Here is a 23528-nt window from a genome sequence, read left to right on the forward strand (position 1 = left end):
TTGTTCATTTTGCCATGTTTGATAAAATTGTGCAGAATCAATTCAGCATTCCAAATCATGGTTTTGATGGAAGCACGTTGTTGCTTTTGCAGCGGAAAAAATACCAGTAGTGCGTGCATGGACAAAAGTAATCCCATAATTGAATATTATAATTACTTTAATAGTGTATAGATACCCTTTTTTGACAATTTACACATCTAAAAATTATTTTTACCAAAGTATTAAATAACATTATACTAAAATTACACCCTTCAAACTCAGTTATAAGTTTCAACCAAAAAATAATTTTAAAAAATTAAAAAAGTCATACAAAATTAAGCATGCAAATGCTCACCCAAACACATTATATAACAAAGTTCACCAACGAAATCTTCATGCAACTGTGTTGAGTTTGGCACGGCGTTCTTCATATGATGCTAGATTTGATTAAACAAAAAAGCAGTTAGATCAGAGGAACCAAGAAGTATATTCGTGAAAATAATTTGGTATGGAGCTTGGAAGAAAACAAATCATTCATATTCCATTTAAATAATAAGTATGTCAGGATACAGAACTCACGCTCAGTAGGACGTGACATAAGAGAGACATGGGAAACTTTCTTCTTGGTTGCCTGAAAAGGCAGCAAGCTTTGATCTGGAAAATGAAGGGTTATAAGCAAAATAGATAATGGATTCACGATAAATAAAAGAAAGCAAAGTAATTGAGAAGTAATTTGCTAACGCATTTGCAGCACCATTTGAAAGAGGCACACAGTTAAGAAGAGCTTCGTGAAAGATTGTAGCTTGAAGGTGGTACATTTGGCATTCATTCACCAAGTGTAACCGTAAAGCATCTCCAGCATCTAGATATGCAATCAATTAAATATATTCAACCAAAGTTTATGGCATTAATATGTTAACTGAGTAATGTAAAATCTGCGGGAAGAAATCCAACCAACCAATAAGCCACCATACTCAAATCTTACAAATCAGAAATACCTGATGAACATATAAACTTAATGTCATCAAATTCACAGCACTGAAGAACCAACGGAACCTCTGAAGCCATTGTATACTGGGGTTTCCTTACGATCCTAGTAGTGTCCAGTAGCATATCAATCACCTTCGAGTTTAAGCATGAAAACTTGTTATCTTAAATTGCAAAATAAGAAATTCATATTTAGAGATAAATTTTCCTAGGATTTAATTTTGCAATGCAATGCAATGACTCTTTATATATATATATATATATATATATATATATATATATATATATATATATATATATATATATATATATATATATATATATATATATTAAAGAGACAAGGTGACACTGAGGAACTGAGGATAACATCGAGTAGGTTAACATAGGTGCTACAATATTTGTTTCCAAATTCACATACTTCAATATCAGTACCTTTACTTACTACCTATAACCCATATCCATCACCCATATTTTAGTTATAGCTTGTCCCTCGTTAGTTTGGCAAGCTAAAGCATTAATGTTAATATAAAACTAACATTCTGTATGGAAAACTAATAAAAAAGAGAATTAAGGTAATAACCGAAGAAAATATTCGAAGATATTTGAGAGGACTATCAAAACCTCAATTAAGACATTAAGATGATAAAAACAATTCTGATGTACGACTGCAACAGAAACTTTATTATCACAATGACATTTTTGTATATGCCAGAGAAGAGAGAAAACTGTCATTTGGTGAGCATTGCCTCTACTAAGCCAACAACACTTTTATTACTAAAAACAAATAAAATAATATTAACTCCATATTCTTAGTGATCGCATACAAATACACACAATCTTCACAAACCACAGCATCCATCATGTTGTCTACTTTCAAAAAATGTTAAGGAACTTGCAATGCAAAGTCTGACAATTGTCCATGCGTACCCATCTAAACAACATTTTTTGTTAAAAACATTTTAAATTCTCTATAAAATCTAATTACCCTCTAAAAATTTCTCATCCAAATACATTATAAGGTTGTGATAGGGAGAACACCCTTTGGTTGAGCTGGTCTGTATCCACCAGTCTCCCCCTTGGGCAAACGCTCTAGTTTTTCTATGCTATGTGACTGGCACTCTGGTCAGAGATGGACCAACTTGGTTTTTGGTACATATTGAAAATGTGATTGAATTTCACGTGTGGAACTGATAAAATGAGGGTAAATAAGCAGAGATAAAAGTCCGATTCTGTGAACTCATTTGGACCTAAGAATCTGAACAAAATATTCTACACTAATTTAGACCCAAGAATCAGGAGAAGATATTCTGTACTGATTTGGACCTAAGAATTAGAGGAGATGGTAGTCTGTATTAATTTGGACCAATAAATGTTTTACCTAAAAAAGGAAAAAAAGTAAAAACAAAACCTAACTGATAGGAACCCAGAATCTAAAAAAGAAAGAATAGCAATATACTTTATTGAATAGACTGGAAAGAACACAAAATAGGAGAACACTCTCTTCTCCAAGGGTTTCCCCTTCACAAAGAGCTAAAGCTCAAACTACAAAATTATCATCCTCCCCTCCAAGGGAATGATGGGTCTAATTATATTAGACCAACTCCCAATGGACAGCACTGCATCCACTTTTCAGTTCCTTCCTTTATTCACCCCTTCCTTTTATTTTTCCTTCTACAATAAACCTTCCATATCTTATCATTCCTTCTATAATACCTATTCCACTATTCCTCATTATTTACATGCCTAACACTAACTCTAGTTTTACACAACAGAATTACATGATTTTGTTTGATTGCCACATTCATCTACAATAATGTTAGAAGAGCCAAGATTCATTATTGTGACAATAAAACAAAATTATCTACACTTTTCAATCCTACAGAATTAATAAAGAAACAGCTAAAATTTTAAAAATGATTTATATAAGAGGGTGTCAAGTACACACATTTGGAGATTCAAAACCTTTGCCAACCATGAATAGAACAGCAACCATGCAGCGAACCTGATGCCATAGAAAAGCACTGCCTTTTATTTTAATCACCCAAAGTTGATTACCATTGTACCTGCAGGTAAATGGGGAAAAAACATTGACTTCAATCACAAAACCTTGTTAAATTTCCACTAATCTTAGCCTAACAAAATATATTGAATATTAAGAGAAGCTAACACCATTGGTGCACATTAGCAACATCCAATTTACATAATTCTTAGTGTTGTTTCCTACGTATTTCATGCCAATAAAAATGCACCCGAAGAAACACAAGGATGAGAGTAAGAAAAATGTCTACCAATCTTAACCTCACATCCGTAGGAGAAATATCAAACAATGTGATGTGCCGCCTGTAGTTGTGCACATTTGCTGCATCCATTTTACAGAAGTTTCTAAAGTCATGCTCTCCAACAAGTTTGATTCCAGCACTCTCCATGGCCTAATGGAACATGAATAGATGAGAAGTGTTACAGTTCACATGCTTCTAAAATCTTTCAAATGATTGCAAACAGAAAAGAGAAAAAGAAAAACAAAACAAGGTTCAAGAAATTAGAGAACTGAATAGAAAAATTGATTTCCTACCGGGATGTTCAATTTTTCTTTCCAGAAGAAATATTTATACTCCCTGCTTAAGCAACTGAACCTGACAAAGCACACATGGAACAGGAAAACAAAATAGAATAACTCAATATATGAAGCTTCATTAAGCAAAGAGTTAAATTATTTATTGCAAGATCTTCACAAGATGAAGGTCAGTGTCAGTAAATAAAGACAATCCAGCCTGCGTCACAATCCTACCCCATCTGTATCAACTTACGGTGTAAAGTGAAATGAAAAATTCTCTATTTCTGATCTAACTAAAATAGATAATCCCACTTGCCATGAAAGAAAAACTCTAAAATGAGCCAGTTCCAAGTGCATTTGTCAGGCAGTCCCGAACAAGATTATGGGCTTTTGAAAATGATTGATTATCAAAATACAATATTAACCACCACAATATCAAAAGCGCAACCCTCCTCCCTCCAAAATGGAAATTCTAACTCACTAATGTTATAGTTACAGATCACTAAAACGAACTTCAGTTGTCACTAGGCTGGTTTGCAACATCAACTGGAATAACTTAAGAAAAATTGTTCATGTTTGATTCAGCCCATCCAAATATATAATAAAACTACCCAGGCAAGTGCCCATCTCTGCTTTAATTTTTCCCCACCTACTTTTATCCTTTAGATTTATTATTATATTTGCATTGAAATGGTTTCCTTCTATCTTTGCCCACTGTGCTTATGCAAGGGATCGGTAATCTAATTCTAGTAAAACCTTTTGTTAAAGCATAAGCATGTGATGTTAACTTTAGCATCCATTCCGATACCTTATGGGTTACTTGGGTAATGATACTCAAACCTATTACCTTCATTTTGTTCAGCAAAGTGTTATTTCATAACTTAAAACATAGCAACAAAACACTAATCTAAATTTAAATTCCACATAATAAATTAATCAAAAAACATAAATATATCCATTGTTTTTAAGTTTTAGGAAACAAAAAAAATTCAAAACAAACAAAACCTAGTTATAAAATAAATAACTAATAACTATTGAAGCCAAAATTTTAAAGAATAGATACAAACCTTGCATGGAAATCAACAGGAGCAGGACACCAGCCCAAAATTCGAATGTCATTTGGAAGGACTCGATTTAGCACCCTAACATAATCTATTTCCCCTTCTGCATAAAAAAGGTGTCAGTGGTCAGTACTAAACATGATAGCTGTCACTAACATTACCATATAATAAAACTTAACAAACCTCTACATGACATTTTCAATTCACAATAGTAAGAGAGATGACCATCAATCATAGATCCCCACATCTTCTACTTAAAAGTCGGGTTCTAAAACTTTAAAACTAATACGACAAGAAATAAGGATTAAAATATCATGAAAAACTCAACTTTCCTTACATCACTGAATTAACCTTCTCCTGCTGGGGAAGAAAAAAAGAAGACTATTGATTACGTAAGCTCAACTGGGAGGATTGTGCCAGAATTATAATTTCAAAGAGAAGGACATTCCTACTTATGGTGTGGAATTCAGAATAAGTAATTGGTGTTGGTGTTATTTATAAATTTAATCTTTCATAGGAGATAAAAGAGAATGCAGGAAATAAAATCCAGTCACCAATACAGCAACACAAACTACCCTTGACCGTACACGTATTTATAGTGTTTGGTCACTTGAATTTTAGTTGTAAATTTATTACATAAAATTTTGGAGGAAAATTAAGAAAGTAATTATTAATGGCAATATCAGATTCAGCATTACAAAACTAATTTCACAAGCATAAACTCGCTTCATTGATTAAATGTGATTCGGATATAAACTGAAAATTCTTAGGGTTAGCTCCAAACAAGAGTAAAAGGCTCCTTACACAGTTAAACCACTGGAAATAGAACATTTGAAGCAACAAAAAATAAGACAATACAGCTGTGCGGTATACCTTAAAACCTATACAGTAACCTTTACTTTATGATGCAAAAGCGAACAAACAAAGAAAATCAAACGAGATTAAGTCCACTAAAAAATTATGAAAATCAGAAGCAAAAAAGATTTTTTGTTTTTAAAAAATTATTCTACTAACCATGTTTCTCATCCAAAACAACTTCTCCAGAATTTCCATTATTTATTGCAGATAACTTGAGGTTTGATCTTAGGAAAAGAGCTATCACCTGCTTCAAGACGTTGCTATCATCAGAACCAATTAAACAATGAACTAGCAGATTATACGAAGTTCCAGTTATCAACAGTAAAGTAGTGGAATATAACAATTAGAAATTTGGCACTAGCATTTAACCTACACACGACAATGACCTCATACAATAAATACAACTACAAAAGTGTTAAGGTTATGTACACCATTAAGCTCGGCTAAAGGCTAAATATTAAGAGATATTGTTTGCCATGAGATCCCTCTTACAAATTCCTCATATGTCCTTCTTGGTCTCCCTCTCCATTTCCTCCAACTTCCTCAAACAACAAAACAACCTTGTAATTGATTTACTATGAACAGATTATAAACAATAATTAAGGATTGTGGAAAACTTATATTGTCGTTTTCAGGTTTTATTGTTTTAGTTAGATGAACACAATTTCCTAGAGACAGGAAGAATACATATTCTCCAAACCATAACGTAATAATAGGAGGCCCCAAATTAAGAGGTTGATAGGTTCTTTTTAATCAAGAACCTATAGAAACACTCAACACACAAACACCAGAACAATTCCTCTGAATTGTACAGCCTCACTTTATTGCAAAAGAATCAAGAATGTTGAATACAAGTGACTCAGAGAGCTTAACCTCTCCCCACAGAACTCCAAGAGTTCCAGCACAATGAATAAGACTCAAAAACTAAAGTCTCCCAAAGCACCCCAACCCCTTTTATACAGACTTCTTCCTAACTACAAGTAGTTTCCTAACATTACTTCCCTCTCCTTTAACAACCTTGTCCTCAAGGTTGAACCCAGTATATTAATCCTAGATAGTCACCAATATATAACTCCAATCCTCCCAAACCCAAATTGTTGTTCCTGACGAATTCCAATGAATACCAGACTCAACATGATAGCAAGCAAATGAATAATTCCAACGTATAACCCCATGCAAGTGTCCAGTCTCCATCCTTGATGCCTGTTCCCAGCACTGTCCCACCCAAGGGCTCCCATCTCAGTCAATGATAGCAATGAGTTCTCCTGCATAGGCTCAAAAGAGAACCAGTTCTCCTGCATAGGTTCGAAAGAGAATCCTCCAAGGAACTTAGCCACGCAGCCACATTGGGGACCGAAGTTATTTTTGAGACAATTGTTGAGGTCCATGGAAATAACAAAAAACAACAATATTAGCAACCACCACATAGGAACCAGCCATGATGTCCAATGGGTATCAGCTTCGTAAATATTCGAAGACTCATGCGCAATGCAGTTTTCCTCTGTTGGGTTGTTCTTGGGTCTCCCTCCGTCAGTCTCAAGATATCTTCTGGCCATACTTCTTTTTCTCTCTATCAAACCCAATTTCCAAGTCTTGAATTTTTTTCTGTAAACATGCTTTATATCAGGAAGTGGGGGTAAGCTTTCTCTCTCCCGAAACCCAAGATAGTGGGTCTGCAACACTGACCATAATTCCACTTTTTGTTTCACTGTCAAATCTCCCCTCCACTCACCGCATTCCTCCTACTCCACTTTGCCCGATCCCAAACAAGTACCCATGACTCAACATCCACTAACTTCAACGATGTCTTGGGTTCCTCCAGCTGGAGGGAAAGTGGTGGGTCCTCCTTTGTTATTACCTTCTTACCCTTCAACATATATTCCATGGACATCTCCCCCCAATTGATCATGACCTTCCCAAGCTTCGCTAGCCATGCAATTCCCAAGATTACATCTACTCCCCCAAGCTCAAAAACATACAGTTCTTCCTCCACTAGGGCGTCTCCCAAACGTATTCGAATTTTCTCGCATCGTCCGCTCGTCACCTTTTTATGTCCATCACCAAGGCTCACTGTATACAACAGTGTGTCAACCACTGGCAGCTCCAATTCCTCTACCACTTTACGACTAATGAAGTTGTGGTTGGCCCCGCTATCGATGAGGACCACCACTCGACTTTCCCCAATTAATCCTGTCAATTTCATGGTTTTAGGAGGCGTCAGCCCTCCCGCCGAACACACCGACAATTCCATGGGTTTCTTCTCCCGTTCTTCCCCCTCGCTAGCCTCATCCTCCTCGTCTTCTGCTAGCAGCAACACTCTCAAGCTCTTCTCCGAACATCGATGGCTTGGAGCAAATGGCCCCCGCATTGAAAACAACGACCTTCTTCCCGCCTCTTCAGAAACTCCGGGTAAGGTAAGTGTCTTACCATTCTTCCTCTACTATCGCCTCCCCCAGCGATACTTCCTCTCGTGTTACTCGCCGCCGACGACCCCTCCTTTCTGGTCATTCCAACTTCCTCAGCCCCACCCATTCGTCTCGCGGTCTATCGATCAATGTCGCCTCTAATCACTGTCGACGTGGCTCGCATTCCCACTGGGCTTATTTTCACGTTGTTCCATCCTTCGTCTCACGCTCGACACATAGCGTCCTCCACATCCCTTGCGACCCTTATCGCCCCCATCAATTCTTGAGGGTCTTGTATCCGTACTTGCCCCTTGATATCGTCCCGCAGCCCCACTAGGAAAAAACCCAATACCAACTCCTCCGATAGACCCTGGGTCTGACCAAGTAATATCTCAAAACTCCTAACAAATTCTTCCACCACCCCCTCTTGCCTCAGCGTGGCCATTTGTTCGTATACGGTCCCCCTGAAACAACCTCCAAAGCGATTAATCAACCCAACCTTCAGACTCAACCAAGAACGGTTCTTGGTTTTATCCCTCCAATATTTGAACCAATAACTCGCGCTTCCTTCCATGCTAATGTAGGCGAGTTCAACTTTATCCTCTTCGGCCACCTTTTGGATGTCGAAGAACCGTTCGGCTCGGTTAATCCAACTATGAGGCTCCACTCCTTCAAACGACGATAGTTCTACCCTTTTCCGCCAATTTTGGGGAATTCCCCCACCGAGTTGCTAATCCCTTCAGAGCCTCCCCCATTATTATTTGCACCTCCACCCATCAATTTCATCATCTGTTGCAAATCGCGTCGGATGGCGGCAGTCTTTTCTTTAATTCCCTCAACTGTGATCTCCAAATTTTCTAGTCTTCCCTCCGTCTGGCTGTTCATCGCTGATCCCTCCCCTCTTTCGGATTCAGCAGGTCGGACCAAATGATAGGTTCTTTTTAATCAAGAACCTATAGAAACACTCAACACACAAACACCAGAACAATTCCTCTGAATTGTACAACCTCACTTTATTGCAAAAGAATCAAGAATGTTGAATACAAGTGACTCAGAGAGCTTAATCTCTCCCCACAGAACTCCAAGAATTCCAACACAATGAATAAGACTCAAAAACTAAAGTCTCCCAAAGCACCCCAACCCCTTTTATACAAACTTCTTCCTAATTACAAGTAGTTTCCTAACAGAGGTCCTAAATAACTTCCTCTAATTTAGGCTTAGTTGGACCTAACTAAACTCTACATGCAGCTAGTAAGGAGATGACTACCCAATATTTATAGGGACTGTGATGGTTTTATCTCTATTTGAAGTGGGAACTCTACAATGGGCATAAATATTTCTTTTTCATTTCAAACCCATAATGGCACAGCCACACCAACTAGTAGATAAATCCATATTCAGTCAATGAAGCTGCTACATACTTTCAGTGATACAGTATTACTATTCGTCTTACTGAGACATTCCGTCCAGCTTCAAGACTTTAAACCTTTCAAGGAAGATAACTTCTCATGGTTTGGGGACTTGATGGGAAATTGGATAAATAACCTAGATATATACACCCCAGAAGAAAGGCTCCAAACTATTTTTACCATTTAAAGAATACAAGTGAATTGAGTCTAGCAACAATAACAGAAACTCCAAGTCAGTTATTTCTCTTAATCCAGGTTTCAAGAAAAATAAAGGTCCCAAGAAATTATGGAACCATGCATGTGATAGAGTGGAAGGGAATAAAGTCAATTGAGAATCAGCAAAGTATAAATCCCCATACATAGGTCTTACCCAAAGATAATGAGTCTCGATGTTAATTATAATCTTTTTACTAGTTTAGAAGTTTCCTCTCTATCTCTGTTGAGGCACTCAACAAAGGTACCTTATCTTTTCTAGCATTGCATTTTCCATATAGGCCTTTACTCTTAAGAAGCAGAAAGATTGTTATTGGGGGATGTCCTTATACAGAAATGGAAAAGATCAACTTGTTGTATTATCTTTTCTTAATCAAGTTATGTATCATAATAGACAACACTTCTTTTCTATTCTTTTACTCTTCCACCTCTACTTACTTGTCCAACAGAGGAAACCCCTTTATCTGTTCTACCACATCTTGAATATTGTGACTCCTTCTTATCGCCAATTAATAGCCTTGTTTTCTCAAAAGCTTTAAAAAGTTCAGACTGCAAGAAAAATGGCAAATGATAAATAAACAGAGGTATTCACATACGATATCATGCAATGGTTTTACAAAATTATCCCCATAGTTGACAACCAGAATACTTCATCCGGAACAAATAATAATGTGATTACATTGAAAATTCTGATTCATGGTATGCATGATCAATTTATGCAGATTGAAATTTATTGGCTTGGGTTTCTGAAAAAACAAACCTCAACAGTTGGTTGCATTTGTGCCTCTGACGCAAAACCATAAAACCTGAATTCCACAGGTTGTTAGAAGACCTTGGTATTAATTATAATGTTGAATTTCATTCAATATAAACCAGAAGTGTAAAGAACCGAAAAAGCAAAATAATAAGGAATGAAAAAAAAAGAGCTCTTTATTCAATTACGGAACTTCAGATTATTAAGTATCAATCAAACGTCACCTACATCGCATGCTCTAACGACATATAAGCACTTAGTAAAATAGAAATCTACAATTGAGAGATTGTGGGATGATCTTGAAATGCTAAATATTATTTTATTATGTGTTTGCATTGAAGAAATAAATTACATGAATGTGCTGTGTCTTTTCAATATAGATCAACATCTCAGCAGAAATTGATAAGATGGAAAACAACAGCAAATCCTTTCCTAGCTCCAACTGGGTGCGATGGGGGATATAGGCTGAGGTGAAAGACTTGACTCTCGACCTCTGGGTAACTAAGACGGTAGCTATGAGGCAAATTGTTAAGACAGAAAACATAGGCAAATATTACAGTGATAGCATATACCTTTTTCCAAAGTACATGACTTTTAAAGCTACATATCTCTTGCTGTGATGGCTCATAAACCTTGTGTCATAACCTGTTTCGTGATATAAAAGCTAATTTAAATTTGTAGATCTGTTTTACAAAATTGATAGTAGCTACAACAAAGAAAGGAAACACGTATACACAGGTAAAAAACAATTTAAAAGTAAAACACCATTGGAACTGAAGAACAGAAACAAGGTATACGCGTAAAAAAACACTGAAATCAAGAAGTTAAGACAACCATCGAACACAGTACAGAGATTCTACTGAAGATCAGAAAATGGAGGTTATAACTTAAATTTTAATATAATTTTGACAAAAAAAAAAAAAACATAAGGGGGCAAAGACAAAAATTTATCGTGACATTATTTATTAAAAAAAAAAATCTCTTAGGACCCATGTCACAGGTGCCACAGCTACTCCCCTAAAGAAAGTGTCCAGAACGGAACCTGACTCTTTTTTCTCTATCTTCTTTTCGAATTTCCTGTTGCCTTCTTTTGCTTCCCTGTCTTTCCCGTCAGGGCCATGTAATTTTTCCTCCATCTGCATCACAGATTCAAACAAATTTCATTGAAGACAGCAGCTTCCTCCCGTATATCTTTCCTTTTCACGGTTAGTTTTTCCAGGATAACTGTGCTCCAGTATTGTCAAAATATAAAACAACCAAAAATATGAAATAGTCTACCAGCTAACCTCGTGACTGTGGCAATCGGCAAGTTGAGCTAACAGCTTTGCATTCTCAGTTTCTAACTCCTGATAGTATGAAACACAAATCAGTAGTAAAAACCATGTCAAAGTTGCAATGCAAGACAAAACCACCTAAACCTAACAAAACACTGTGACTGGTTTTCCTATTCAAGACTATCTGAGTTTCCAGAAACAGACAAACAACAACAAAAGCAATTTAGGATAAATTGTTGCAAACGCAGACCGAATAGCAGAAAATATAAATAACTCAACTAGTTAAGAGAGAAAAACATCGACAATTGGCTGAAATTGAATGGAAATACCTTGACCCTGGCTTGCAAGCTGACTATGAGTTCTGCATCGCTCTGTTGAGTCGCCATGGTCAAGACACGAACAAACACTACACTGCAGTTCGGTGCAGTTTTTCAAACCTCGAATCGGTGCTACATATTAACTTATTAATTTCAGAGCTTATTGTGGATTAGTCATCCGATTAATGGAATCCTTTATAGGAAAATAACCTACCATACCATTTGATTCAAGATAATTAGGTTTTATTTGGTTTTGAGTTATTTCACTGAAAAAAAAAAAAAAAAAAAAAACTACAGTTAGATGTGACAAAAAAAATAATTAATCATTATAATAATTAGATATCCATATATATAACTAAAGATTATTAATTATTAAAATGACCATTATTAAAAATAAAATTTATAACTAATTTATAAATTAGTCCCTAAAACTACTTGCCAACATTTTTTTTGACAAAGGAATTAGTTTCTAAAATTTGAACCCATACTTTGAATGACGTTGAAACCTAATGTTTCACCTCCCAACGTTTATCAATATACTTCATTGGATTTAGAAAAAAAATATATTGAAAACTCACCATACCTTTAATCAGGAATTGAAACGCTTTTTTTTTCTAATTTGTATTACAAAAATACTTGTTAGATTAGGTTCAGGGATAGAAAAAAAAATTTGGGTACCGATATCAGAGAGTAAAACTAGCAGCGGATAGTTACTATACGTGTATATTTACTACCGTGGATAACGGATAGTAGATATTTTAATATCTGTTTCTAAATGGTCGGGTACGGATAGTATATTATCCGATACGGGTACCTGTTATCCGTAAAAAATAAAAAAAAAATTAATTCATATATATTTTTAATTAAATTTAATTAAAAATAAAATAAAATTATATTTTATTACATTAAAATTAAATTTTAATCTATATTATATATATATATATTATAATTTTATTTAAATTTTATTTTAAAAAATATAAAATATATTTTTTTTTTATTTTTGCAAATATCCACAGATACTCACGGGTATTTTTTAAACAGGTACCCAGTCAGTAGTGGGTCGAATGACAGATACATTTTTAATCCGACGAATTAAGTTGCGAGTAAGCACTATCTGTGTCCGATCCGACCCGTTTCATCCCTAATTAGGTTGATCAATAATGTCTATAGATAAAACAAAACAGTATGAATAATGCCTAATTTATAAAAGTATTTTAACATATGTAACATCTTCAATTAACATAATCACATTACTAAATAAAGCAATATTAACCTCAAAACAATCACATATAACATGTATTTTATATTTTCTCACTTTGAAGTAAAAAAAAAAAGAAAAAAAAACTTTCAAAGATTAAAAACCCTTTGAATATGAAGAGGAATATAACAATCCAAACATATTTACATATTTTTTTTCCTACAAACCTTATAAGCAATTTTTTGTTACTCATTTTTCTCACCTGTATCATTGTTTACTAATTTATAACATGATTATAATATGTAGGCAAACACAGACAATGGATAAAAATAAAGATATATTCTATTTATTTTTATAAAAATGTATCCCATGTTTCATATTATACATTTTATTTTTCGATCAAATATATATGATTCAATTCATTGTTTAATATTAAATACAAATTAGCCAATCATTATACAATAAAATATCAGTATTTCAACATATTCAAAATTCTCATCAACAGTCAGTGTAAAAATCGTCGAACCATTGATGTCCAATGTCAAAGAGCTAACGCATAAGCCATTAGAGCTCATTAGATTTATTTTTCTAAGTGGCACTCAACAGTTTTGGAGTAACGCTCAACGACATAGACCTTAAAAGCATATTATCAAGTGGTGTCAAGTGATTACTAGATAGTGACCAATGTCATATAAGAGTTCAATAATGTATTCCAAATTGGTTTATTGGTCTCTCTCAATTATTTTTACCTTTCTAAATTATTTTAATATGTATAATTTGACTTAAAACATCGTTGCATAGTACCAATCAACTATTTTGTTACCATTATAAATCACACTCCACTTTTTACCCAAAAGAAAAAAATCATTCACAATAGCTCAATCACATGCACCACAAATTCACACAAACAAATCTCAAATATGCAATAATTACACACACTACTTGTAAGCAGGGCAAGTCATTTGCATCAATTAATACATTTACAAAACATTTTAGAATTTAATCTAGTCAAACTAATAATCACACGTCTACTAGAGCTGTCAAAACAGGTCACAATTCGCGAGCTAACTTGACCCACTACGGGTTCGGGTCGGGTTGGGTTTGAAAAAAATGTATTTTTTTTATGCAGGTCAGATTTCAACCCGACTTATGCGGATTGAACCCATGGTGGGCCGGGTTGGTTCACCAACCCACCTACCTAATTTTATTTTATTAAAATTTAATTTTAATTTTATAAAAAAATATTTATTATTTTTTTTGCTTGAAATAATTATTTAAATTCCCTATTTTCAAAATTAATTAAACACTCATGTTGGGAGTGAAATTTAGAAGTGAAATTTGTTTAGATTTAAATTATAAAAAATTTATAATTTTTTTTATTTTAAAAAAATTGTATTTAAGTGAGGCATTGAGCCAATTCGTTTACCTTCCAACCCCGTGATGGATCAAACTGGGTTTGAATTTTTCTGATTCGCTAATAAATGAGCCGGATTGGGTTGGCTAACTAAGTGACCAACCCGTAGTGGGTCGGGCTGGGTTACCCGTTTTGACAGCTCTAGATAAGATCAATTTATAATATATAAATAAAGTACAAACCTCACCATAAACCGATTTTGTGAGATTGAGTTAGACTTAAATTCACTTCTAACATGATCGTTAAAGCCTATTTCTAACAATATTTCTTATTTCTATCCGACAAACATATGTTAAAATTTACATATAAACAAATCAAATATCACAAAAAAGGACAAAAAATTAACTTAATTTATTTAAAAAATTAATCAAATAAGACTATAACAATCACTACCACCTCAAAATAGGTTTTATAACATTCTCCTATCATCAAACAATTGGCTAGATTCACCATTACTGCCACTCGACACAAGTTTTATAACATTCTTCTATAATCAAACAATTGGGTAGATTCACCCTAATTTTAAGAAAAAAATCAAAGAAAGAAAAACAAATAATATTAGATAAACAATAAAATAATCAAACTTTGTTTTTAAGACCACGTTTATTTTATGACTATTCTCCGAGTCCTTGCACCTCGACTTTCCTACATAACCAGTTTATATTATACATGTTATTTGAAAATTGTTATTGAAATGTTTTTGTATTAATTATAATATAATTTATGTTTTAATTTGTATATTTATATTGCAATACTTTAATTTGTACGGTGAATTCTTGTAAAAGTAGTTGAAAAATATCAATTATTCTTTATAGTACATTAATTGAAAAAATAATATCGACATAAGATTTTCAATGAATTGTTTTTCCATGTTCCAAAACCTTTTAAATAAATATTTAATCTTGTTTAAAGTTCTGCATATTATTTTCATAGAAATGTCGTTAACTAGACAAGGGATTGCATAACCTCGTATAGTTAAAACTCACCACTAAAAACGACTTTATGTTTTGAAATTCTAATTATTTTGTCTTTTAAGCACGTTTTTTCTTTTTCATTTTTTGAGTATTCCAATTCTCTCATCTCATTCAGATTTTAATGTAAATTTATTGAAAATGTCTAATTGAATATTTAATTTTTATATTTTAAATTTTTTTTACATAAATCAGGACTTTTAATGTGAGAGAGTTTGATTGAATGCCTAATCGTCATCTTAATCTTATGAATACAATGTATAGCGTGTCATTAATATGATTTCACATATCCTGTAATGTACGAAAAAATCATAATATAAGCAAGATGCACATTTTATCTTAAGGTGATTTTGTGACTTTTAGTTAAACTTAAATTCAAATCTATTGAGATAATATAATAATATTTTGAGATGTAACATGTTATTCGTGATTGGCTCTTCTTTATTCTCATATTTGATGTATCGAACATGAATACTTCATTAAATTAAACTTAAAATTTATTTATGGCAAAATTAATTATGTCTAATGCGTAAATTATTGAGTTTTCATGGATTCTAACTCTTGATTAGGGATGGTAAAAAAAATTTGTGTCCGCAGATATATATGGATGAAATCTGCGACAGATAATTGATATCCACATATATTTATTATCCGTGAGTATTTTAATACTTTTTTATAAACAAGTATTATATTATCTGTACCTACAAATATTCACTATTTCCAAAAAAATAAGATTAAAAATTTAATTTATATTTTATTAAGTTAAATAATCATTGAATATATAAAAATGAGGAAGGTGTTATCATCTTAACAATATCCTCCTAAAAACATATTAAACAAAACCATATTATATTATGAGAGATAATTTCACTTGAATATTTTATCAACAATTTGTCCACAAGCTATAAATTTAAATAAAAACATGACTTATTTTTTAGTTTATCTTAGTCAAACTTATAATGAGTTATTTGAGTGGTATATTGATTATAAAAAAAAAACGAGAGAACTCTTTCTTATTAAGACGAATAATATCTTTTAAAAATACAATTGTTCTTATGAGGGTGAATATGTACTTATGATATATTTTTTTTCGTAATCCTTAGTTTCAAAACTAAGATAATACCATTTTTGATACTCGTCCTCTTCAAGTTAAGATACTAAGAGTGTTCGTAAATCATTTCAAAGTTAAATTAGCAAAACGTATTAATTGTAGGACACTGTAAATAGAATAATAATTAATGAACCATTTGTATATTGTGAAACGTGACTTACGTTTATAATGCTTATGTGGATCGACCTTGGTTAATTAAGTCTTATATATGTTAATCCCTAATTAATTTTATTTAAGCAGTCTTAGCATAGTCATGTTGTTTTGTGTGCTTGTCCACGATGATATTGTTTTATACTTACCAGTACTATATAACAATAAATAAACATTTTTTTACTTTAAAGAAAATATTAATATTTATAAATTTATAAATTTATAAATAACTTTTAAGTGAGTTTTAATAATATTTACACCGATTTATCAATTCAACGAGAAGTCAATTTTGTAATTTTAATAATTGAAATACTGGAATTGTTAATTATTTTTTTGATTGAATAGTCCATTTCAATTCTAACGTAAATAATTACGATGGAATCTTCTAGGTGTATCGTATTTTGATGATACCTTTTTTTTCTCTCCCAAACAACTCAGGGCGATATTATTGGATCTGATAGATCACCCACAACGTGCCATCATTCATGCACGCTTCGTAACATTATCTCGCAACACCTCTCTTATAATTATACTTTAATTATGTTTCACTTAATTACCTTTTTAATCTATTTAATTTAATTTAGGACTCCCCATATATTAACTTTCCATAAAAAAAATTCCAAAATTATCTTCTCGTAGCTAAATTTTAAACATACACATACAATCCTGTAAGGAAGAAACTTTATTTCGGTTATTTTTTTAGTCCATGAAATTTATTCATTAAAGGAAAATTAATTTTCCCCTTTTTTCCCCTTTTTTTTTTTTGGCGAAATCTGTTTAGTACAAGAACAGTGCAGAAAGCGATCGAAAATGGCGTTTGTTTTCCCCTTTTGTGCTCGTAGTTGACCTCCAAATCAAATCCCTCGATAAAGAAGCGAAGGAAGGAACAATCGAGTGCGTTGCGCCTCTACCGTAAGCAGCTATGTCGTTGCGCAGGCGAACCTTGCTCAAGGTCATTGTTCTCGGCGATAGCGGGTACGTTCTTGGTGTTTTTCCCGCAACACCGCTTTTGAAAATGCTTTGTCTGATTCGTTTTTTGCCATTGCCAGAGTGGGAAAGACATCGTTGATGAATCAGTATCCTCACGCGCCGCGTGTTGCAGTTTTTTCACCGCTTTTCGGATTCACTTTGGTTCACAATGATTTATTATATTTGTAATTGTAATCATAACCAGTGCATCTGTAACGTTTATTAGATTTGTTTTTTGGTTATTTTGATGATATTTTTTTATAGTTCTTGACAATTCTTTACGTCCCTTATTTTTTTTTCTTGGAATTTAGCTGTGTGGACCTTAACTAACTGTCTAGATACGTGCACAAGAAGTTTAGTCAGCAATACAAGGCTACCATTGGTGCTGATTTTGTCACTAAAGAGCTTCAGATTGACGACAGACTTGTCACTCTACAAGTGGGTTTCGTTTCCTATTCCAACGGTATTTCAGTGGTCTTTTGAATTTTTCTGTTTGAGGCTTGTAGTAAAGATTGTGTTGTGTTCCAATGTGTTTATTTTTTGTGTCTGATTGATAGATATGGGATACTGCTGGGCAAGAGAGATTCCAAAGTCTCGGGGTTGCTTTTTATAGAGGCGCGGATTGCTGTGTTCTTGCGTATGATGTCAATGTGATGAAGTCTTTCGATACCCTTGACAACTGGCATGAGGAGTTTCTCAAACAGGTAATTATTGTCCTTTCAAAATTCTTTATCTCTTCCTGCTTTGACTATTGTCTAGGGTGTGGCTGTTTGCTCACATGACAAATGCATCTATTAGCTAGTGTGTCCTCACAACATTCACAGATTGTCTAACTCTAATTTATAACCTACCAATGTTGGAATTTGCTGGATAAGTTTTCTGTTCAGATTTATGTTCTCGTTGTATCTTTGTGATGCAGGCAAACCCACCCGATCCAAGGTCATTTCCATTTATTTTGCTTGGAAACAAGATTGATATTGATGGCGGGAATAGTCGAGTGGTAGGCAGATATTATTACACTTTGAAATTTTCTCACTTTATCTGAGTGTAAAATCTTTATTTATCTTACATGCAGGTTTCCGAGAAGAAAGCAAAGGATTGGTGTGCTTCAAAAGGGAATATTCCCTACTTTGAAACATCCGCAAAAGAAGATTTCAATGTTGATGCTGCATTCCTGTGTATTGCCAAGGCTGCTCTTGCCAATGAGCACGAACAAGACATGTAAGTTTCACTCTCGATTCTTATGCAGATATACATGAATATAGGTTGTACTACTATATAACTGTACCAGACATGTACCAACTATTGTCAATGATGTTAGTACCACTTGCAGTTTAAGATTTAATATACAACTAGTATGCATTAAGGCATATCTACAAACTATCACTGTTGGAATGTCAATGAAGTGATAGAAATAGAAAATGGTTCACTGGTATGCGTTTCATGACTCATATTTCTGTTTTTTGACTAAGTTCTTTATTTATGTGAATTTTATTACTGTTTCTTATAATGAAATTCCCAAATCTGCTCCCTTCTTCCAAACATTAGTGGCTTGTATCTGTACAAGTCAATCCTAATTGCTCACGGGCAATCACAAGACTACATCTTAGATGTGCTTTTGGCATTGATGCAGGCAATAAATGATCTCATGAGAAATTGATTAGCCACACCAGAAAGAATATCTCCATCTAAGGCTTTCTCTTTTAGAATTTCAGTTTTTCACAACAACTTCCATGTTGATGACATGTTTTGAGTTGCCATTATTGTGCATGGCTTCTGCAATGTCCAAACTCCTCCGTTGTTGGCATATGCAATAGAAGCCGTTTCTCTTGATAATCTTTTTTATTCTTAGTTTTCTTTGATATTCTCTTCTAGTTGCAGATTCTTTGTTAAGGAATTGGCTAAAGACGATGACATTTCTTCTTGTGTGTATCATACTAATTTAAAATAGATTATGTCATTTTTCTTTTTTTTAATTGAAAATTTTATTTTGTAGTAGTATTGAAACTAGTAGAAATAATGGATAGAAATGTTCAATGCTTTTGACCTTTACCCATTTTCTTTTGCACTCTTAATTTGTGAACCAATAACTGCATCTTATTCATGCAACTACTATATAGTTGCATCTTAAACTATCAACTTGTATTGCCTTTGTATTGGGAAACCAAAGTAGGAGAAGAAGTGTTTGAACATTATGAGAAGTATTGCCTTTGTATTGATTAGTCACCCACATAGGATAGCTTGACATTATGGTTATACTGTTAGAACATTATGACATTATTAATATATATTTGGATATTATGACATTATGATTACAATTTTTCAATTTAAATTCGTTTTAAATATTGTGATGTAGAGGTAATGTTCTCAATTTATGTTGTTTTTATTCATATATATTATATATAAGTGTAATTTTGCATTTTAGGTCAAATCATAGCATCTTGTGCTCCAAGTTACGAGTTTTCACCTTCCTCCAAATCCTAGGTAGAAAAGGTGCATTAAATGAGTTGACTTGTTGGTTCCATCATGTTTTTGCCATCTCTAGTGAAAGCTGTGAAAAATTGTAATATACCACTCTGAAATTTTTGGAGTTTGGAAGAAAAGGTGAGGTTGAAAAAACAAAGGTTGATGAACAGGTTCAAAGTATTCATTGAAGCATTGACTTCATTGATATTACTAATTTCAAGACATGAAACCCATTTATGGAATGATAGCTATTGTGAAAAAAACCCAATGATCTTCAGTAAATTTTCATTCAAATCATTATGTGTCCAGTGTTTAGAAAGAAAGTAATTGTGAGGAAGACTCTTATTACAAAAAAATGATAGTGAAGTTGTTCAAGATAAAACGCAATGAAGAAAATGCCAGGATTCATCTAAAGCAGAAGCAACCTAAAACCTGCTGTCAAATGTCAATACCGAAAAGAAGTTATGAAGATTCTGAAACAAGTAAAGTAAATGTTCAGTTCTGTTGATGCTTAAGATAGAGTGATGTTCCACTTTCAAGATGTAAAAATGCAATACTTGTTTGATATTCATTTATAGGAGCCAAATGTTCTTGGTGGCTCTATTTTTTATTGCAGCTAATCAGGTGACCATTTATATCACCATTTAATACTAGAGGAAGTTTGATGTTCAATTTACTAGATGCAATTTTGAAATTGAAGCAAACAGATTTTTAATGTTGTGATAAATAGATTGTCCAAATTATCAGGTCTTTTATGGAGTCATAATGTATAGTAGAGAGTCTTCAAACATTTTCCTGCTCCATGATTTCTTTGTCTGGTTAAAAATATGAATTGCTTACATATTTCTTTTGCAGCTAATAGTTTATTAAGTTTAAAAAACCGTATTCTTATGAGATGTAATGAATGTTTGGGCATGACATTCTGCTTTTAACTTTATTCTTATAGTAATATTTTCTTTTATATAGATTGTGAGTAGTCAGTGTTATATATATTTTTATTCAGTGTGAAATGATAATCATTTAGAACAAAGGGGTAGGAGGTAGTTGGAGTTTGCTCCTCAATATTACACATCCTGTTTATGTATTTAGCTTTTCCATTTTGAAATATGAAAACAACAGTCTTTAGTTTAGTGTGATATTCATAATTTTTAACTATAGGGAAAAGGCATGTAAGTATGGATATATATACATGCAAAGTGCCCACTACTGTTAGCCAAGGAGGTCGAGTATATAAATATTAACACAAGTTGATGAATATCTTACTGCATTATTAAAGAGGGAGCGGGGGTAGTTTACTTATTCAGCTTGAGATTATATTATAATTGTGAAACTGTAAAACTACAACATCATAGTAAATGTATTCCATTTTTAACGAGTTTCAAACATAGAATTTGATTTCCAACTCATTTTACGTCAAATCATATATAATTTTCTTACGGATTCCAGAAAATTTTTGAAGAGTGTTTGTTTCTGTTTTGGGGGATAATGGAAAGGAAGCTTTGTACTGTTAGACCATTTCCCGAACTACAAGGTTGGGACAGGGATGGTAGCGGTGGTGAGAGCCAGTGTGAGAAAGCCTCCTTCCCATCTGCTGATAGATATCACCATCCACTTTTTTTATGCACTTTTCTTGATCCCATAAAACATAGTTACGTTTTTTATTTTTTACATCGCTTCATTGGCTATTTTGAATGTACATATTATTCCTTCTTTGGAGTCTCGTGCCATATTCTGTTTGGCATTTTTTTATTTCCAGATTGATTTCTTGGGAGACAGCTGTTAACTGACTTCCGAACTATTTTGTTTCAATTTCAATTGCAGATATTTTCAAGGGATTCCTGAGGCAGCAGTTCCAGAAAATGAACAGAGGAGTGGATGTGCATGCTGATATGGAGATACTGAATAATTTTCTGAACTCCCCTTGTTGCTGTAGTTCAAACTCTTCAAATTCTTTTTGGTCATTCAGTGCATACTGTATGCCTTGATTGTGAGAGTAAACTGTGTACCTTGAGGTTGCCATTTTGATAAATTGTACCATTTATTGTAGTCCTGTTTTAGGAAGGACGAGCTTCAGAGTGTTGCACTTGCAGGTAAAGCATGTTCAATTGATAAACTATAGCCTGCTAGATGCGGCATGAACCATGGAATGTTTAAATAATTTTTGAACTTTTTTTCCCGTTCATTGTCAAATTGAGATGTGGCATGGACCTCCGAATGTCATTCTGTGTTTGAATGATGTGGCTTTGGTTTCCTTTGCAAAACGGGCTTGTGTTTGGAGTATACGATGTTTGTTATTATCATGCATTATTTAGTTTCCATACTTACCATTACGCTTAGAATTTGCTATGTTCGGAAGGTCGAACATGGGTGACACATGACATGTAAGATGTGATCTTTGGTCGGCGGAACAGAGAGGAACACCACAGCGGCACAATGGTGGTAGAGGAGTAAGTTGTTTGAAGAGATTTTAATGGTCGGATTCTGTATTTCGAAAAAGCAACAGATGATCAGATTAAAACAATAACACTCAATAGGGTCACTGCAGTTTTAAAAATTTTATTTTTAAATCATGTCTAAAAGATTCACTTGTACGAAAAATGCTTGATGACAACACCCTATATTACCTAACAGTTCTAGAGGGATAAGATAATAGTAACTTGCTTTCCTACCTAACCAGAACATGAGATACATAGAACAAAATTTGGTGGTGAGAAAGTGGTTTAAAGGAATAAGATGGCGTGTTTTCTTGAGAGGTAGACACTTGAAGCATAATTTATCAAGGATTATCACGTGTAGTCTTGTCAATGGACACAGTTCATGTGAGGAGAGAATCTTGGGAGGCCTTTAGCATCATAAAAATGTTGGTAAAAATGTTACTAAAATATTCCTACAAGTTTTTTAGAAGGTAAAAAACCATTATTTTCACTTAACTTTTTTAATTCATTATTACCTTAAATAACTTATTGAAAATCACTTCTTTTTTTAGTAAAACTTTTTGGTTTTTTGTTTTATGTGGTAAATTGACAATGTTTTTCTAACTATATTTCCGGAAAATTAAAAATGTATATAAAAAAATAATAACAATTTGTAACTCGATTCCAACACTATTTATGAGACATAAATAATAACTATATCATCTAACAAATGTTAAAATTACTCTCATATTGAATCTATTTCATAATTTAAATTTCATGTTGCATAAGAAAAGTTGAACTTTTATATTATATCATGAACGAAGTTCTCGACGATAAAAATAATTAAACTAAACTTGAAGTTTGATAAATATGTCATAAGAAATTCTCACTCAAAATGGTACATGTAATAGATAACGTGTTTTAATATAATTTTATAGTTATCAAGTTTAATATGCAGATAATATATTTTATTAAAGATAATAAATTTATTTTGTTTTAAAAGTAAATATACTGAAATTAGTTT

At 33.2% G+C, this 23528-nt stretch overlaps 3 protein-coding genes across 6 annotated transcripts; 1 reads left to right on the forward strand and 2 right to left on the reverse strand.

The window, feature by feature from the left end:
- Window positions 1-204: 204 nt before the first annotated feature.
- LOC106772857 (tRNA pseudouridine(38/39) synthase) lies at window positions 205-12021 on the reverse strand. Of its 2 annotated transcripts, none has more exons than XM_014659470.2 (15): window positions 11824-12021; window positions 11507-11566; window positions 11263-11356; window positions 10793-10865; window positions 10227-10272; window positions 9905-10015; window positions 5596-5683; window positions 4588-4684; window positions 3539-3599; window positions 3255-3395; window positions 2912-3028; window positions 978-1101; window positions 734-841; window positions 559-633; window positions 205-416 (listed from the first exon to the last, which is right to left on the reverse strand). In XM_014659470.2, exons 1-15 carry the CDS (start codon window positions 11878-11880, stop codon window positions 373-375), a joined length of 1296 nt encoding a protein of 431 aa, XP_014514956.1. In that variant the 5' UTR covers window positions 11881-12021; the 3' UTR covers window positions 205-372. The 2 variants fall into 2 exon arrangements, with proteins under 2 accessions (XP_014514956.1, XP_014514957.1); XM_014659471.2 differs by having other exon boundaries at window positions 2912-3029; window positions 3265-3395; window positions 11824-12020.
- On the reverse strand, window positions 5701-7014 carry LOC106772858 (RHOMBOID-like protein 2). The gene has a single exon (XM_014659472.2). It carries the CDS (start codon window positions 6993-6995, stop codon window positions 6498-6500), a length of 498 nt encoding a protein of 165 aa, XP_014514958.1. The 5' UTR covers window positions 6996-7014; the 3' UTR covers window positions 5701-6497.
- A 5190-nt stretch (window positions 12022-17211) lies between the features above and the next one.
- LOC106772393 (ras-related protein Rab7) lies at window positions 17212-22390 on the forward strand. Of its 3 annotated transcripts, XM_014658780.2 has the most exons (8): window positions 17212-17323; window positions 17437-17630; window positions 17705-17731; window positions 17963-18062; window positions 18182-18328; window positions 18544-18624; window positions 18700-18845; window positions 21912-22272. In XM_014658780.2, exons 2-8 carry the CDS (start codon window positions 17578-17580, stop codon window positions 21976-21978), a joined length of 621 nt encoding a protein of 206 aa, XP_014514266.1. In that variant the 5' UTR covers window positions 17212-17323; window positions 17437-17577; the 3' UTR covers window positions 21979-22272. The 3 variants fall into 3 exon arrangements, with proteins under 3 accessions (XP_014514266.1, XP_014514265.1, XP_022641208.1); XM_014658779.2 differs by lacking the exon at window positions 17212-17323 and having other exon boundaries at window positions 17402-17630; XM_022785487.1 differs by lacking the exons at window positions 17212-17323; window positions 17437-17630; window positions 17705-17731 and adding an exon at window positions 17779-17815 and having other exon boundaries at window positions 17936-18087; window positions 21912-22390.
- Window positions 22391-23528: the final 1138 nt, after the last annotated feature.

The sequence above is a fragment of the Vigna radiata genome, chromosome 8, assembly GCF_000741045.1.
Source record: "Vigna radiata var. radiata cultivar VC1973A chromosome 8, Vradiata_ver6, whole genome shotgun sequence".
Lineage (NCBI taxonomy): Eukaryota > Viridiplantae > Streptophyta > Magnoliopsida > Fabales > Fabaceae > Vigna > Vigna radiata.

Excerpts from the sequence above, each read along its gene's own strand:
- LOC106772857 (XM_014659470.2), bottom strand. The coding sequence starts at position 11,880 with ATGGCGACTCAACAGAGCGATGCAGAACTCATAGTCAGCTTGCAAGCC. Across the intron at positions 842-977 it reads TAAGTTTATATGTTCATCAG|ATGCTGGAGATGCTTTACGG; the intron begins GTATTTCTGATT and ends TTGCATATCTAG. Across the intron at positions 417-558 it reads TATGTCACGTCCTACTGAGC|CATCATATGAAGAACGCCGT; the intron begins GTGAGTTCTGTA and ends AATCAAATCTAG.
- LOC106772393 (XM_014658780.2), top strand. The coding sequence starts at position 17,578 with ATGTCGTTGCGCAGGCGAACCTTGCTCAAGGTCATTGTTCTCGGCGAT. Across the intron at positions 17,631-17,704 it reads ATTGTTCTCGGCGATAGCGG|AGTGGGAAAGACATCGTTGA; the intron begins GTACGTTCTTGG and ends TGCCATTGCCAG. Across the intron at positions 18,063-18,181 it reads ACAGACTTGTCACTCTACAA|ATATGGGATACTGCTGGGCA; the intron begins GTGGGTTTCGTT and ends TCTGATTGATAG.
- LOC106772858 (XM_014659472.2), bottom strand. The coding sequence starts at position 6,995 with ATGGCCAGAAGATATCTTGAGACTGACGGAGGGAGACCCAAGAACAAC.